The 13,727-nt window shown below is 40.1% G+C and overlaps 1 protein-coding gene across 3 annotated transcripts in view; it reads right to left on the reverse strand.

Annotated features, from left to right (window-relative positions):
• FASTKD1 (FAST kinase domains 1) overlaps positions 1-6,117 on the reverse strand; it is a 33,039-nt gene extending 26,922 nt beyond the window's left edge. Inside the window, exons 1-4 of one of the 3 annotated variants that reach the window (XM_024761426.1) lie at positions 6,063-6,117; positions 3,633-3,754; positions 3,237-3,300; positions 516-584 (exon numbers count right to left, since the gene is read on the reverse strand). In XM_024761426.1, coding sequence (XP_024617194.1) covers positions 516-584; positions 3,237-3,289 — 122 coding nt within the window. In that variant the 5' untranslated portion in view covers positions 3,290-3,300; positions 3,633-3,754; positions 6,063-6,117. Of the gene's footprint in view, positions 1-515; positions 585-3,236; positions 3,755-6,062 lie in introns of those variants that run through there. The other 2 variants (XM_024761425.1, XM_024761427.1) reach the window with 2 other exon arrangements.
• Between the last annotated feature and the right edge of the window lie 7,610 nt (positions 6,118-13,727).

Here is a 13,727-nt window from a genome sequence, read left to right on the forward strand (position 1 = left end):
ATAGACAAGTACCTATAGATGCTGCTAAACAGTTATATAGCTTTCCTTTCTCCTGAACTGGTATCTTCTTTCTCCTTTTATGACTCCTGAACATCTAGGGTTTTTACTGACAGCCTATCACTCAGAATGTTTTTCTTTCTGAAGCAGAACTCTTTCAGAAAAATTCAGAAAGCCTAGTCCAAGAATAGCAGTGACTCTATTTATATTTTGATTAATTATATATGTTTAAAGCACACTACATTCCACACCCTTAAATAGGGAATATTTGAAATACTTTTCTTTCTCTCTTAAGGAAAAAAATACATTCCCCATTCTTTTCCTACAAGATTTCACCATGCTAAATAAACACACTTTACAAGATCAAAAACCCCTCGAAGTAAACTGAATTTAAATACATTTTTTTAATGAAGCTTGATAGTTAGGCAGCAGCTCCTCATTCTTTCCCTATAAGATTTCACTGTGCTAACACTGAAAAGGACAACCCTGACCTTAGTTGAAAAACCCAGAGTACTTGCCTTTCCAGTCTTCTCCATGCTTCTGTAACTAGTGCTTCAACTAGCGGGTCATGGGCCTCAAAACCAAACCTCAATAAAATCAAGAGAAAATAATTTTCTATACAGAAACATTTTAAAATTATTAAAAACATACATGCAGTAAGGATTATAATGCAAAAGTAAACCACAAGTTATTATATTCTTACACAATCAGTCCTTATTTCTGGTCTGGTCTCATTTCAATATTCTGATTTCTTGGTACAATCTAATAAACCCCTATACTTTATCCCATGCCCTTCTCATCCTTTTATCTGTACATTTCAATGACCTCCACTGAACAATAAAAATGTTCAATGATATATTTTATGTTAAAAGTACATCTAACACGTACTACTTTGCTCTGACCGCAAAAATATTTCTATAGGAGAAAGTTTGTAAAATAAAGAAAAACTTTAAGTGGGTAATAAAAATCATTTATAACTCTGCTACTCATAAATATCCACCATCATTAACTTGGAGCATTTCTTTCCAGTTATTTTTCTACATACTTAAAGACATACATATTTCTTTTACATTTTTATATCCTGCCTTTTTCAGTAAGTTAACATTATATTGTGGACATTTACCCATATCATTACATATTCTTCAAAACATAATTTTTAGTGGTTGTGTACTATTAATTATGTGAATAAATTATCATTTAAACATTCACCAACTTACTAGGATCTTAGTTTTTCAATATTATAACAATGTTGGGATGAATAACCACATACAAGAATCTTTTTTTAAAAAATTTACTTATGTATTTATTTATTTTTGGCTGCTTTGGGTCTTCATTGCTACACGCAGGCTTTCTCTAGTTGTGGAGAGCGGGGGCTACTCTTTGTTGCGGTGTGCGGGCTTCTCATTGCGGTGGCTTCTCTTGTTGCGAAGCACAGGCTCTAGGCACGTGGGCTTCAGTTGTTGTGGCTCACCAGCTCTAGAGCACAGGATCAGTAGTTGTGGCGCAAGGGCTTAGTTGCTCCGTGGCATGTGGGATCTTCCCAGACCAGGGATGGAACCTGTGTTCCCTGCATTGGCAGGCAGATTCTTATCCACTGCGCCACCAGGGAAGCCCAAGAATCTTTACATGTATCTCAGGTTACTTTCTTAGGATAAATCTTAGAAGCAAAATTACTGGGTCCGAGGACATTTTTATAGTTCTGGATACGTATTATACCACCAGAAGCATATGGCAGTTCCTTCACTAACAATGCAAAGCATATACCTTCACTAACAATGGATATTTTCTATATATAATTAAGCAATATATATTATATGTTGTACATATAAAAATCTCTTTTTAACCGATTTCAACATCTTTATAATGTTAAGGCTAGGTTATTTTGTCTCCTAAAAGTCAAAGACTTTCAGGTTGAGTCATGAAACAAAATCAAACTACATGCTATTTTAAAAACTTGAAAACAAAATTATATTTTACTCTTAAATCCTTTCCTCACTAAAATATGACTTAGGAGGGATACACAGAAATGCGGTTTGGGGGCAAATCACCATGAAGCAGCATTCCTCCATCTGTGCAGTGTTCTTGTGAGGTGTTCAACACAATGTTTTGTGGATAAGTAAGTTTGGAAAATATCCCCGCTAAAAGGTTCACAATATACATTAGCATATGTATATTGAAGAGTCCTGCAGGCTCTGAATGCTCTGAAGTCCAATAAAGATCTGTTTAATTTCGTCTGATTCAGCATTTTCCAAACTAATATGACCACTGAGAAAACAAAACTGATTATCATACCCATCCCACCATGTACCTCAGAGAAAAAACTTTGCAAATCTGAGAAAGACCACCAAAAAAGGGATGTCACTCTTTTTTAGTCTAACACCACCCCCCAGAATAAGTAAAGCCTTAAGCCCCTTTCTTGTATACACTGACACCCTAATAAAAACAACTGTATCTCTGCTTTGTACAGTGCTGACATCTATAGCTACTTAAATGGCCCTTGCACCTTGGATAATTTCACCAATGAGACTAACAAACAGATTAATTTTAACTTTTGTGTCCTTTTTCCCTTTATATAGCTGCTCAATTCTTCATTTAGGACATCCAGCTCTTCTGAAGGCTGGATTCCCTTGAGAATGATGTAAAATTTCTTTTCTTTTTAAATTTTTTCCCAACCTTATTGACATATGATTAACAAAAATTGTATATATTTAGGTTGTACAGCATAATGTTTTGATATGTATATACACTGTGAAATGATTACCATAATCAAAGAATATCCTCTACATATCTTTAAAATATTAGATGATCAGGGCAATTCCCTGGTGGCTCAGTGGTTAAGAATCCACCTGCCAATGCAGGGGACACGGGTTCGATCCCTGGTCCGAGAAGATGCCGCAGAGCAACTAAACCCGTGTGCCATAACCACTGAGCCCACCGTGCTGCAACTACTGAAGCCTGCTCACCTACAGCCTGTGCTCCGCAGCAAGAGAAGCCACTGCAATGAGAAGCCCACGCACTGTAATGAAGAGTAGCCCCGCTCGCCACAACTAGAGAAAGCCCGCACGCAGCAACGAAGACCTGATGCCGACAAAAATAAATAAAATTAAAATAAAATTTAAAAAATTAGCTTATCAGGAAAAAGGGAAAAAAACATTTTTTCCCGTTTAGAGCTTTTTAGAAAATTAAATATAAAAATAAACTACAATCATTTCTATAAAATCTAAAAGTACATTACTTACTGTTGTATGATGTATAACACATTCACCAAGGTATTGTCATTCATGAATTCCATTTTAGTTGTAGCTAAATTATGAAGAGTAAGAAATTGGGGATGGTTTCTGATACATTCCACATTTTTTAACAAGCTGATCTTCTGCTTTTGAAACTGCCAAAGCATACTGAGTGCACATGCCACTTGCTTTTCTGAAAGTATGGCTTTGTTTTTTTCAATAAGATCAAATATTTGCTCTTCATCTGTACACTTATTCATCTGACTAAGTAATGGTTCGAAACTAAAGGGTCGAAGCTGAAACACTCTCCAGGAGAATGGACAAATAGCTCTTAGGCGAAGCATATTGTAAACAATCAGTCTAGGAAAAGAACTATCTTTTCATTTATATCACAAATTTTCTTACGTAAAGAAAACCATTTGCAACTAGCAGTCAGGTGCAATATGCTGGTATAAAAATAACTGTTTTTCCTTCATGTAGCTTGCTTCCATTATGATGACTCCAAATCTCATTCCAATATGCAATTTCTGTAAAGAAATCAGTTTAACACAGTTATAACTATCAAATTCCAAAATTCTAATTAAAATAACAAGCTTTTCCTCCATTAATTACACACTTTGTTCTTCGCCTGAACCTGAGAGCAGGATTTAATCCACAACTAAATATCCAGGAAAAGGGGTTTCCTTCCACACTCTATTTTATTTATTTATTTATTTTATTTTAGTATTTATTTTTGGCTGCATTGGGTCTTCCTGCTGTGTGCGGGCTTTCTCTGGTTGCGGTGAGCGGGGGTTACTCTTTGTTGCGGCGCACAGGCTTCTCATTGCAGTGGCTTCTCTTGTTGCAGAGCAAGGGCTCTAGACTCGTGGGCTTTAGTAGTTGTGGCACACGGGCTTCAGTAGTTGTGGCTCGCGGGCTCTAGAGCACAGGCTCAGTAGTTGTGGCACACGGGCTTCAGTAGTTGTGGCTCGCGGGCTCTAGAGCACAGGCTCAGTAGTTGTGGCACACGGGCTTCAGTAGTTGTGGCTCGCGGGCTCTAGAGCACAGGCTCAGTAGTTGTGGCACACGGGCTTCAGTAGTTGTGGCTCGCGGGCTCTAGAGCACAGGCTCAGTAGTTGTGGCACACGGGCTTCAGTAGTTGTGGCTCGCGGGCTCTAGAGCACAGGCTCAGTAGTTGTGGCACACGGGCTTCAGTAGTTGTGGCTCGCGGGCTCTAGAGCACAGGCTCAGTAGTTGTGGCACACGGGCTTAGTTGCTCCGCGGCATGTGGGATCTTCCTGCAACAGGGCTCGAGGCCCATGACCCGCATTGGCAGGCGGATTCTTAACCACTGCGCCACCAGGGAAGCCCCCCGCACTCCATTTTAAAAATGATAAATCTGACACTTAACATGAAGTTTTCAAATTTGACTATAAAAGCAGAAGGGAAAAAAAAAAAAATCCCAAACCAGAAAGAAGCATCTTTTTAAATAGAAGAATAAAACTGCAATAAATAAACATTTTGCCTTTATAGTTTCTACGAAGAGTAGCCATTAATTCAGAGCCATAATAAAAAATGTTTTTTTCAGAGGGATGATTTCTGGTATATTTGCTTTCAAGAAAATTTCTTGCTCCTTTCTCCTTGTACACTAAAAGAACTCAAACAGTTTAATCACTATTGACCTTAAGTAGGTTTTAAGCAATAAATGAGATGATTAAAGCCCAATCAGGACATATGAAGAAATCAAGTAATGTAGTTGCGTAGTGATGCAACAGGAGAACCAAAGACAATAAAGAAAACGAATAATTTGTTTTTAAAATTTATAAATGTCTATATTTCTAGTTGAGAAACAATGGTTAGAAAAGCTGGGACTAAAATCCTATCATCTAACACTGCTGCAACATTTTACAAAGGACTTTTAAAATACGTTATCCCATTACATTCTCTCAATTAACCTGCCAGGTAGATGCTATCATTTGCATTTTACAGAGAAAAGCTAGGTTCAAAAAGGTTAAAAAAAACTACTCTAGTACTAATGAAGCTGAGACAACCACCCAGTTCTTTCAACTTGAACATCCTCATTACATCAACAAACCAACACTAAAAGTATGCCTCAGAATCCTATGGCTAGGCCAAACTGTCTGTACCCAAGAAAAAACGATGAGACAATATTGACTACTTTGTGGCAATCTGTACAGCATCCCGACCCAAGCCGACTTGGATCACACACATACACAAAAAACTCTGCACAAAGCAGAGTCTCCTGCCTATTCACATCTGAAAGTGGAAAGAACCCACTGGTTACAATACCAAGGTGTCAAGTCCCCAGCTAAGTGACCTTGGGGAAGTGACTTAACCAAAGGAGGGGCCTTGGTACTATAAATGAGAGATAGGTTACCCGCCGTGAACAGGTACTGTGCAGGATACACAAGGACACCCTTTGCAAATGGCAGGCATCCTCCGCGCTTGGCACACAGTGAAGCTGAACGAATGAATTTGGTCTCCCGGTCCTGGCTGGGAGAGGGATCAGCTCTGCCCTAGTCCTCCGCGCTCCGGGAAATCCAATACCCGGAAGAAAGCCTCCGTTTCTCAGCCGAACCCAGGGTCCCGGCCCGAGAATGTGCTGTGAGCAAAAAGAAAACCTATCGCCGCCACCCGGCCGAGACCTGCGGGCAAGTTTTTCCCTCAACGCCAGAGAACTTTTCTGAAGGATCGCGGTTAAGCCTGGTTACGAGGGCTCAGAACTCCAGCCTATTCCACGTCTCCCAGCAAGGGACGCAACAGGCTGGGTTGTGTCGCTCACGCCTCCCTCATATCCCAGAGTTTTTAGCCTTTCCTCGAAAGACATCACCTTACCTCTCGTGGTGTCCGTCCCCAAACCATGAAAAGAGGCCAGGCGAACACAGCGTGCTCTACCAAAAGCACGCACTACACGCCCAAGGGCACGTCGCGGCGAGGTCGGAGGAACAGACGTCGCTTACGCATTTGGCAGGAATTCTGGGTATTGTAGTTCCTCATTGAGACACTCGGGCCACACGTCTTGAAGTTATAGGTACTTAGGGCACGTGTTTCTCAACTATATGAGGTTTTCTCCCAGTCCGTGAAGACTGATATTTTTATAATATACAGTAGAAATGAATACTTAGAAAAGTGAAATTTGAAAACTTAAACATGGAAAAGACACGTCCAGATTTTTATTTATGTTCAACGTGTATGGATTAACTATCGAATGCTATAAAAGCATCAAACTTCTCTCAGTTTCTGCACTTGCGTAGTGGTAGGCAGGTACCAGTTCCAGACCACAAAAAATTTAAGAGCTTTATTGAGAAATTATTTACACACCATACGATTCACCCATTTATGGTGTATAATTCAGTGGCTTTTCTTAATTCAGAGTTGTGGAACATCACCACAATCAATTTTAGAATATTTTTATAACTCCAAAAAGAAACTCTGTAACCATTTAGCAGTCACTCCACCCACACCCCTAACACCCTAGGCAACCACTAATCGCAGAGCACTCTTGGAGTAGCACTGATTTGGATTGTTGGAAACTAGATCAACTGGTAATAAATATGAAAACTGAGGTCGATCTGAATGCACAGGACAGAAGGGGTTTCAGAACAAATGCGAGAAAAAGCATAGGGATGAGACTCAGCATGACCTGTGTCAATGCCCTTCAGTCAAAGACCACCAGGAATACACCTAAAGTTGGAATTACTGGTTGGCTGCAATGAAGCAGAACACACCCTAAGCGGTGTCAAATTAAGATGGTGTTAGAAAGAACTTACTATAGTATTTGGCCTTGTGTTAAGTGATTCAGGGGTTTAAGAGGGACTTTTCTATACATTAGCTGCTGTGAGAATTTCACTGAGTATTTTAATAAACTTTATCTAGAAGGCAGAAAGAACAAAGTGAGGTTGAAGCTGTAATTGGTAAAGAAGCAGCCCTCACTCATATTAGCCAAGATAAGTGGATGTTTGGTCATTTTTTGTGGTTTGGACAATATTCTTTTTTTTTAAATAAATTTATTTACTTATTTATATTTGGCTGCATTGGGTCTTTGCTGCTGCACGCAGGCTTTCTCTAGTTGCAGCGAGTGGGGGCTACTCATTGCAGTGCGTGGGCTTCTCCTTGCAGTGGCTTCTCTTGTTGCGGAGCACACGCTCTAAGCACGCAGGCTTCAGTAGTTGTGGCTCATGGGCTCTAGAGCGCAGGCTCAGTAGTTGTGGCACATGGGCTTAGCTGCTCTGTGGCATGTGGGATCTTTCCAGACCAGGGCTCGAACCCATGTCCCCTGCGTTGGCAGACAGATTCTTAACCACTGCACCACCAGGGAAGTCCCAGTTTGGACAATATTCTTGTTTTTGTCTGAGTTCAGGTATAATTACGGAATGGTCTTGTTTTGGTCTTGACCCATTAGTCAGAGAGTAACCTTGTTTCATGTTGGCATTCTGTGCAATTGTTATGTTCAACAGAATACCAAGGCCGAGCTATGAGTGCCAGATCAGCTCCTGGCAACAGTAAGGCCTAAATGATAGTGACAGGACAGTTTCTTCACTTGTTAGGGGCTGTTTGTCTCCTTCTCACCTGTTTGTGGAATTATTAGGAGACAAGTCTAAGGAACAAACAGATGCCAGCAGCTTGCCTTCCTCTAGAAACACTGTCCATGTAAGAAAAGAAAATCCTTTTTGTTTAGTCACTGTTAGGGACTTTTTCCTTTACCTGCAGTCTAGGGCATTCATAAAATACATATTTATATACAAATCACACCTGAGAACTAGGGTAATAATTTAAATCCACAGCTATAAAATTTCATTTTAGCTAATGATTTAAGTCACAAAGAAGTATCTTTTACAAGGGCTGACAAGTGGTTAACAAAGGGTGGCTCTAACTTTCCTCTTAGTAAATGTCAATGCCCTTCAGCCAAAACCCACCAGGAACCTGCAGTTGATGGACTTCTTGTTACAGCTCAGGAAAATGAACACTGTAGGAAACCATTTGGCAGCTCAATAAAAGAGTGTTAGAAAGAACCTCTTACAGGATTTGGGCTTTGGTGGGTAATTTCGGGGAGGGCCTAAGGAAGATGAGGTTTGCCCTATCTTGGGTGCTGTCAGGAAACAGGGCAATTCTGTGATTGGGTACCTTAATAAATTTTAACTATAGAGAAGGCTGACCGAAGTGGGGATAAAGCTGAAATTGGTAAAGAAGTAGCATTCATTCATTTAGCAAAAGGGGAATCTTTGGTATTTTGTGTTGCATAGTGAATTTGTCTGATCTTGATGTTCTATGAGATTCCTTATTCCCACAGGAGGCCAACATGCTTTAAATTGTGCCAGATTAGTTTGAAATAACATTGATGCTTAGCTATGAACATCAGATCAGTTTCCCAACAACAGGAACTGTTTATCTTTTTTATCACAAGTTAATGAATGCTTTTTCTCCTGGAGTAATTCTGCCAGTAAAAAAATGTGTTTGTTGGATATAACACCAAAATTATTGGCACCAAGAGAAAAAAATAGGTTAACTGGACTTCATCAAACTAAAAAAACTTGTATGCATCAAAGGACACTATCAACAGAGTGAAAAGGCAACCCACAGAATGGGAGAAAATATTGCAATTGATGTATCTGCAGGGATTAATATTTAGAATATGTAAAGAACTCCTACAACCCAATGACAAAAAGATTTCTTTAATGGGCAAAGGACTTCAATAGACCTTACTCCATGGCCACAGGCACGTGAAAAAATGTTCAAGGGACTTCCCTGGTGGTGCAGTGTTTGAGAGTCCGCCTGCCGATGCAGCGGACACGGGTTCGTGCCCTGGTCCAGGAAGATCTCACATGCCGCGGAGCGGCTAGGCCCGTTAGCCATCGCCGCTGAGCCTGTGTGTCCAGAGCCTGTGCTCCGCAACCAGAGAAGCCACAACAGTGAGAGGCCCAAAGTGTATGTATTATGTGACCCAATAATCTCACCTCTGGCTATCTTTCCTACAGATTTATAAACCTCAATATATAAGGATATACATAAAAGGATGTTTATTACAATAGTTTATATTAACCAAAACTTGAAACAACTGAAATGTCCAATAGGAGAATGACTAGATAAATTATAGTATGCCCATACTATGGAATGCTGTATAGATATCAAAGATGTTCATGATTTTTTTTTTTTTTTTTTGCGGTACACGGGCCTCTCACTGCTGTGGCCTCTCCCATTGCAGAGCACAGGCTCCGGACGCGCAGGCTCCGCGGCCATGGCCCACGGGCCCAGCCGTTCCGCAGCATGTGGGATCCTTCCGGACTGGGGCACAAACCCGTGTCCCCTGCATCAGCAGGTGGACTCAACCACTGCGCCACCAGGGAAGCCCCTACACTTTTATTCAAATGAAAGCATAATATGTAATATGTGTGATGTGATCTCATTTTTGTCAAAGGGAGGGAGGAAGGATACTAAATGAGGATTTTTTAATGTTAGAATAGGAATAGAGAAGAGTATCATTGGATACCTCAAGGAAATGTAATTGTAAAGGGTTAGGGGCAATTATTAAATTTTAAACCTCTATAGAATGTTCAAATTTATACACTTGTTTATATTACTGTGAAATATATGTGACAATAGACATGCACTTTTAAAAAGTTAAACATAATATTGGCAATATAATAGAAAATTAGAACAATAATTAATTTATCTATGGGTAGAAGCAAAAATTTTCATTGTTCTAAAGTAAAGGTAGGTTAATTGTAGTAGTCCAGCCCATCTACTTCCCCTCTTTTGGTATCAGACTCCATACTTCACACTACAAAGACTGAAATGACCCAGGCTAGACCAAATCTAGTATTGCTTCAGGACCTTGGCCTATTAGATGGGTAATGATGTCTGCTGTAATGAATAAAGCCAAATATCAATGGCTTAATCTACAGAACTTGATTTCTCAATCGCATCACATTACAACCAGTGGGTATCCCTGGTCAGTGGAGGACTTTTCTCCACACAGAGATTCAGGAAACTAGGCTTCTTCAATAATCTCCCAAGCCTTTAAAATACTCTGGATCCAGCTGATGGAAACAGGAAGAGATGACATGGAAAAGCACAGCACTTCATAAATATCTTGGTCTGGATGTAATACACATCATTTTCATGCACTTTCCACTGATGAGAAGTATTTGCACATGCTTACTCAGATGCAAGAAAACGTAGTTCTTAGCAGGACAGACATTTCCCCGTGACACCCCTTACTTTGTAAGGGGAGGCACAAACATTTCCCAGTGACACCCCTCACTTTGTAAGGGGAGGCACAAATTTTGGGGCTGTCACTGCAATGCTAATCGAAGACTTTTCTGGCATTTTATAATTGGAGCTGGCAGAGACTCCGTTTATCAAGATGTGACATAGCCTCTTGAAGGAGTCAGTCAAGAGAATGAAGCCAAAAAACAGGTAAGTAGAATTAGACAAGAGAGAAGTTCCGTGACATTCCATCTATTTTTTCTTCTCTGTATTGGTTATACGCTGCTGTATAAAATACATGCCCAAACTTAATGAATTAAAATAACATTTATTATCCCACAGCTTCTGTGGATCAGAAATTCAGAAGTAGCTTAGCGAAACAGTTCTGGCTCACAATTTCTAACGTAATTGAAGTCAGATGTCAACAAGGACTGGAGTTATTTGAAGGCTTGACTGAGGCCAGAGGATTGCTTTTAAATGGCTCACTCACATGGCTGTTGGCAGGAGGCCTCAATTCCTCTATGGCTTTTTCCAGGAAGCCTGTTTCTTGCCACACGTGCCTCTCCATAGTCTGCTTGAGTGTCTTAAAGACATGGCAGCTGATTTCCCCTATCCAAGAGACACAGCAAGGAGGAAATCAAAATGCTTTTATGACCTAGTCTCCAAAAATCACAAACTATCACTTTGCCTTAGTCGTTGGAAGAAAGTCACATTAAGGAACTTACGGACATGTTTTTAAAGCCACCACAGTGTCCAACAGTTTTGTTTCACGAAGCAATACATTCCCAATTTTACCTAAACTACTTCAAGCTGGGCATCTCTTATTTGCAAATGAGAGTTCTCACTAATATTGGAATCAAACGGCACATACAGGGCTTCCCTGGTGGTGCAGTGATTGAGAGTCCACCTGCCGATGCAGGGGACACGGGTTTGTGCCCTGGTCCGGGAGGATCCCACATGCCGCGGAGCGGCTGGGCCCGTGAGCCATGGCCAATGAGCCTGCGCGTCCGGAGCCTGTGCTCTGCAACGGGAGAGGCCACAACAGTGAGAGGCCCCCGTACCAAAAAAAAAAAAAAAAAAAAGAAAAAGGCACATACAACAAAAGTATTGTACAACCACTTCAGAAAACTCATTGCAGTATCTACCAAAGCTGATTCTATCCACACCCTAAGATCCAACAATTCCTTTCCTAGGTATATTTCCAACGTACATGCAAAATATATGTGCTCCAATATACCATATTCAAGAATGTTCATAAAAACTTTATTCATAATATCTAAAACTCAAAAACAACACAAATATCCATCTAAAGTAGAATGGATAAATTATTCAATACCCATTGTGATGGTCAATTTTATGTGTCAACTTGACTGGACCAAGGGCTACCCAGATTAAACATTATTTTTAGGTGTGTCTGTGAGGGTGTTTCTGGATGAGATTAGCATTTGAACTGGTGGGCTCAGTAAAGTTGACTGCCCTCCCCAATGTGGGTGGGCATTATCCAGTTCATGGAGGGCCTTAATAGAACAAGAAGGCACAGGAAGGAGGAATTCACCCCTTCTGCTTCCTGCCTGGCTGCTTAAGCTGGGATATTGGTCTTCCGCCCTTGAACTGAGATTTTCACCATCAGCTCCCCTGGATCTGGAACTTGGACTGGAATTATACCACCAGCTTTCCAGGGTCTCTAGCTTGCAGACAGCAGATTGTGAGACTTTTCAGCCCTCATAATCACGTGAGCCAATTCTTCATAATAATTCTCTTCCTATTTATATCCTATTCCTTCTGTTTCTTTGGAGAACCCCAACTAATACACACATATAATGGAGTACTATACGGACATTAGAAATAACAAACTATTGTTGCACGCAGCAATATTGATAATCTCACAAACACAACGTTGAGCAAAAAAGCCAGTCACAAATGAATATATATGCATAATTCCATTTATATAAGTTTCTAAAACAGACAAAACTAATATATGCTGATGGAGCTCCAAATAGAAATTATCTTTGATAGGGGTGGGGTGATAGCATTATGGGGTGGGGGTATGAGGGGTGCTTCCGGGATGCTGATATTGCTCTATGTCTTAATCTAGTGGAGGTTACACCTGTATGTTCACTTTGTAAAAATGTATGAAGCTATACTTACGGTTTATGAATATATGTTAAACTTTAATTTTAAAATCCTACCCTTAAAAAAGGCATACAAAGTAAGTTAAGGTCTAACTGAAGTCACCCCTTGAAACCCCGTTTTGATGATTATAAAATTTTTTTCTTTAAATCTGTTAATAAAAGTGATTCTAACAGTTCACCTACAAGTGCGAGTCTATATGTATTTCAAAATACTAGCAACAACACAGCAAATCTTGTGTGCTTATAGTTCAAAATGGTCACATAAACTAATTATGCAAATAACTATCTTTTTTTAAAAATAAATTTATTTATTTTATTTTTGGCTGTGTTGGGTCTTCGTTGCTGAGCACGGGCTTTCTCTAGTTGCAGCGAGCAGGGACTACTCTTCGTTGTGGCTTCTCATTGCAGTGGTTTCTCTCGTTGTGGAGCATGGGCTCTAGGTGCGTGGGCTTCAGTAGTTGTGGCACACGGGCTCAGTAGTTGTGGCTCACAGGCTTCAGAGCGCAGGCTCAGTAGTTGTGGCATATGTCAATATTACATTTCTCAGTACCTTGTAATTGGGTTTGGCCCTGTCTTATTTCTGGACACATGTCAATATTACATTTCTCAGTACCCTGTAATTGGGTTTGGCCCTGCAATTAAGTTTTTGTTGATGGAATTAGAGGCAAAGTGGCATGTATTACTTCCTTGTTTAGGCCTTAAGACATAACCTCTTTCCTTCCTGCCGCCTGAAACCAGCAATACACTCTAATCATGCAATGTCAAGGACCTGGAGCATATTGGAATTATATATAAGGAACTCAAGGTCCTGACTGACTATATGGAGTAAAGCTGCCCTCTGATCTGGCCCTCTCACCTCAGATCTATTATGTAAGAGAGAAATAAATCCTTTGTTCTTTAAGCCACCAAATTAACGTAGATAATAATACTTCCTGTTACTTGCAAACTCTTCCTTCTTGGAGCAATAAATCCATGTCAAATCTATTTGGGAAAGTTTTGGATTTCACAGACCAATGAAATTTCAACATGTTTGAGACCCAGCAAAGCATGCCAATTTTTCGTTTGTCCAAGTAAGGACATCTAGAGAAAGAAAACAACTATCACATTCTATAACCATCTGAGAAAAGGTGATATGCTTAATTAAAATGAACAAAACAACTTA

This window comes from Neophocaena asiaeorientalis, unplaced genomic scaffold, assembly GCF_003031525.2.
Source record: "Neophocaena asiaeorientalis asiaeorientalis breed wild unplaced genomic scaffold, Neophocaena_asiaeorientalis_V1.1 scaffold578, whole genome shotgun sequence".
Lineage (NCBI taxonomy): Eukaryota > Metazoa > Chordata > Mammalia > Artiodactyla > Phocoenidae > Neophocaena > Neophocaena asiaeorientalis.